This window comes from Rhincodon typus, chromosome 25 (genome assembly GCF_021869965.1).
Source record: "Rhincodon typus isolate 14 chromosome 25, sRhiTyp1.1, whole genome shotgun sequence".
Taxonomy (NCBI): domain Eukaryota; kingdom Metazoa; phylum Chordata; class Chondrichthyes; order Orectolobiformes; family Rhincodontidae; genus Rhincodon; species Rhincodon typus.
The window spans coordinates 4,772,587-4,776,888 of NC_063356.1; the positions used below are offsets into that span (position 1 = coordinate 4,772,587).

Consider the following 4,302-nt stretch of genomic DNA (forward strand, 5'->3'; position numbering starts at 1 on the left):
GGCACGCGGGGAGGCCATTCAGCTGATCGTGCCTATGGCAGTTCCTTGACAGAGCTATCCAATTAGGCCCACTAGCCCCATTCTTTTGTACTGCAGCTTTTATTTTCAAATATACAACAAATTCACTTTCAAAACTACTATTCTGTTTTGGCTAATGGAATTAGTATCTCCTTATCAAAATACTTCATAGTTTTCTATGACATCTCCTCTGGATTTGTCTTGTATAACTGCAAAATCCTCCCACTCTCCATTTTCTCCTCAGAGATATTTTGTGACCAATGATATTTTAGCTATAGAAAGAATGTCAGAGTCAGCTCCATCTCCCAGACTGTGTTTTGTGATTTATTTATAGCCTTCAGATTGATCTTAGTAGATTTTTGTGTACTGCTGCTTCAAACAGCCAGCAGTTTGCAAGGTCATGTGTATCAGGACAAGACCATCAGCAATCTTCTCTCCTGGGTTTCCGACAAAACATCGTCATCTTGCCTTTGACCCAGCAATGCAGCCCAATCAGGCAAACTTGACACAAAGTCATAGAGAAATATATTGGGTCAAGGATCCAAAGGCTGGATCAAAAAGAACTGCCTTAAAATAGCAAAGGAATAGGGGAGGAATTCCAGACCTTGGACCCAACAGCTGAAGACATGCCCTTGATGAGCTTGCAGAGGTGGGAAAATGAGAGTCAATCAAGACATCTGATTTTTTTCTCTCAGTGCGGAACTCTCTACCCTAGAAATTAGTAGACATTGGATCTTTAAGTTTGAGTTTGATAGGTTTATGTTTGGCCAGAAAGTTAAGAGTTATGGGAGTTGGACAGGAAAATAAAACCAAAAACTGCAAACAGATCAGCCAGATCTGGTTGAATAGTGGAGCAGGCTCGAAGGGTGAAAATAGCCTACTCCCTCTCTTATACTCTGTGACCATCAGCATGAAAATTTAAAATAAAAAAAATCAAGGTACTGCAGAGTTGGGAGCCAAAATAAATTCACAAGCGCAGGAAATAAAACAATTTTAAAAGTAACCTCAGTCAGCAAAGACTCACATTATCCTCAAGAAAAGACTCAGAACAGAAGATCTTAAAAATCAGCCAACTTTGTTTCAATGTGGACACTGCCAACATTTATTAAATCTCTTAGCTCTGTGTTCCCATGCTCAACTCAAACTTCTTAGACAAGCAGTGAGCCATATCTTGCTATTCTACAACATCCTCCCAAATATTAACAAGCAAGTCAGATTCTAAACTCAGAACAAAGTTTTTTTGCTTCATCTCACTCGTTCACAGACCACAGGAAATTCACACTCATCTGATGACTCTGTCCTATCATCCTTACAGGCATGAAGAATTTGTCCATTTGAACTTACTACAAAAGCTAAGAAAAAGGACCTTCTTAAATACAGCCAAATTGGAACACCAGGGACACAGAGACACAGGTTTCATGTCTAGGTCTGTCATTAAATATATTGCCCTTTGTGACATTGAGAAATACTATACAGGAAGATCTTATTTTCTAGTGTGGCCTGGATTCAGCTGGTTTCAGTTTTTTAGAAATTTATTCACAGGATGTGGGCATCTCTGGCTGGTCCAGCATTTATTGCCCTTCCCTGGTTGCCCTGGAGAAGGTGGTGGTGAGCTGCCTTCTTGAACTGCTGTAAGTAGACCTACAATGCCTTTAGGGAAGGAGTTCCAAGATTTTGACCCAGCGACACTGAAAGAACAGTGATATATTTCTAAGGAAGGTGTGTGGCTCAGAAGGGACCTTGCAGGTAGGGCATTAGGTGGGGCATTCTGGGAAGGGAAACATCAGTCTGCAGTACATTGCCATGACTCACAAACCTCGGGCCAAGTGGCGATCAGTTGAGATCAAAGTGTGGATCAGCAAATGGCCAGTCCTGGGATCAACTGTCAAGGTCAGCGAAACTCTGGTACATGAAAAACAAAACAGATGAACTAGAGGGCTTCTATGGATAAATCTCAGGAAAAAGCCAGCTGTTTGGAGGTGAGCAAGGGGACAGAGGATGTGTATTAATGAGGAATGACCTCTCTTACTAATGACAGTCAGAAGTCATACGACACCAGGATATAGCCCAACAGAATTATTTGGAATCACACAAACTTTCGGAGTGCAGCCCCTTTCTCAAGTGCACCTGACTTTGTCACCATGCGCTCTGAAAGCTTGTGTGATTCCAAATAAACCTGTCGGACTATAACCTGGTGTCACGTGACTTCTGACGTTGTCCTCCCCAGTCCAGCTCCGGCACCTCCACATCATGACTAATGACAGAAGGCAGACGAGAGGAAATTGATCTATTGAATTATGGTAACCTCGCAGGCAACTTGCAAAGAGACACATTTCTGCACAGGTTTGTCTTAATGTGGCAAACTGAAAGATAGAAATCGTTTTGTCTGGCAATCTCCTTTTAAATAATCTTGACATGTTTCACTCTTGACAATCAAATATTCAAAAAGAAAGGGTTTGAAAAAATAACTACTGTAAACAATATTGATCCCATTGTCTTTGGAACCATGTAGGATATAAATGAAATTAAGTGCAATTCATTTTTCTTTCAAGGGTTTTCATATTTGAAATCAGACCCAAACCACAGAGTTATAGTCAAATGGAGATTGTTTCTCTGTCACCGACTGGATCAGTTTATTTGTACAGTTATTGGGTCTGAGATCCTTTTTATCCAGTAAGGTTCCACATTCATCCTGCACCTTCTTGTTCTGACTGTTGCTTCCCCGCAGCTCAAAATAAAAAGTCACCTTCTGCTTGGATCCCTTGCTGGATCTCTTGGTGATAGCATCTCCAGGGTTACTCGTTGGTACCTGGCTGCATTTCTCCTTCACCAGCTTGCCTTTGTCAGGCCGAACGCTTCTCAGCAGCTTCTTGAAGATGTTGGCCGTCAGGTTCAATTTCTTCTGGAATTCCTGAGATCTGCTGAGCGAGGGGCCATGGTCACGCCCAGCTCGTCCATCCACAGCGGCCAGAGGGGGCTTCTTCTCCAACTCAGGCAAGTCCAACCAGTTGCCCACCAAGTCAGCGAAAATGTTGTCACCCAGAATGAGGGGCTGCCTGTTCCTACTTTGGGAGAGCAGAGAGGAAGTCCAGTCATTGGAGGCATTGCAATCTTGCATTGTCTTACTGCCCAACTTGCTTGGCACAGGGGGCTCATTTACCTTTGTAGGAGAAACTGTCTGGGTCTGCTTGTCAAGATTTAAGAATCTGGATGAAACCGGCGATGGCGTATCGAGAGGATCGAGGGGCCTGGATGACAGCTCAGAAGACTGCATCTCTTCACAAGGTATCTCCTTCAGACATTCTCTTAGCTGTGAGCCCAGGGGTTTCTCAGCCTGCCCTGGAAAGGTTGTAGGGCTCGGTGTGTGGAGTTTGCTGCTGCTAGGTTTGCAGCTCTTTGTTTCAAGCCTGGTACCTGGCCAGCCCTCGCTGCTCTTGCCGTTTGTCAGCCGTGGCTGGCTCTGAGTGATGGATGGAGCTTGGCCCTGGAACCCTGAGATCTCCAACTGCTCCAAAGCTGTCTGCACTTGGAGAAGTTTCAGCTCCTGCAGTGCACCCATCATACAATTCATCTGGTCTTGCAGCCCATCTCCAGCTTCTTTCATAGATTGCTGTCAATGCACATTTTACACTGTTAACACTGCTGCATTACATTACCACAAAACACTGAAAGCATCCCAATGTCATCCCCATCTACTAATGAACTACTTAACATTCACACAAAGCAGTGACTTGCTAGTTCACCACTTTCCAGCATTTTCCCTCCCCTTCTCTTCCTCAAGCATTTACATTAAAAAAAAACATTTTTGATCCGGCTAAATGTTTGCGTGGACTAATAAAACCTAAATTAAAAGAAAAATGAAATTGTTCCTTGTGCAGTGGGTCAAAGCACTAACATCACTGAATACAAAGTTAATACATAAAAGTTAATACATATTTCTGTACGTGAAAACAATGATATAAAACTTTCCAAAGTGTTTGAGCTGTCAAAATACTGAGGTAAAGGCATGGGGGTGGAAAAGTAAACCATTTCGGATTCTTTTCTGGGAAAGCAGTTGCTGTGTATGTATTCTGACCCTGCTGTCAATTATAGCCGCAATGTCAGCGAGTGTTCCCAAACCATTACCCCTATAGAAATCCCCCAGAATCTAATGGAAATCCCTAAGATGAAAAAATATCTCTGGCTGTATCATAACTCAGTTCAATGTATTCATTCCTGCAACATTTCGGAACAAAAGCAAAACCTCAGATTTGGTAAAAATTTTACAGTTGAACCCAGTTGTAA

The 4,302-nt window shown here is 42.7% G+C and overlaps 1 protein-coding gene across 1 annotated transcript; it reads right to left on the reverse strand.

Annotated features, from left to right (window-relative positions):
• Positions 1-1,119: 1,119 nt before the first annotated feature.
• Positions 1,120-3,622, reverse strand: inka2 (inka box actin regulator 2). The gene has a single exon (XM_048612128.1). It carries the CDS (start codon positions 3,620-3,622, stop codon positions 2,588-2,590), a length of 1,035 nt encoding a protein of 344 aa, XP_048468085.1. The 3' UTR covers positions 1,120-2,587.
• Between the last annotated feature and the right edge of the window lie 680 nt (positions 3,623-4,302).

What these genes read in the sequence shown, in the direction of transcription:
- inka2 (XM_048612128.1), bottom strand. Translation starts at nt 3,622, where the DNA reads ATGAAAGAAGCTGGAGATGGGCTGCAAGACCAGATGAATTGTATGATG.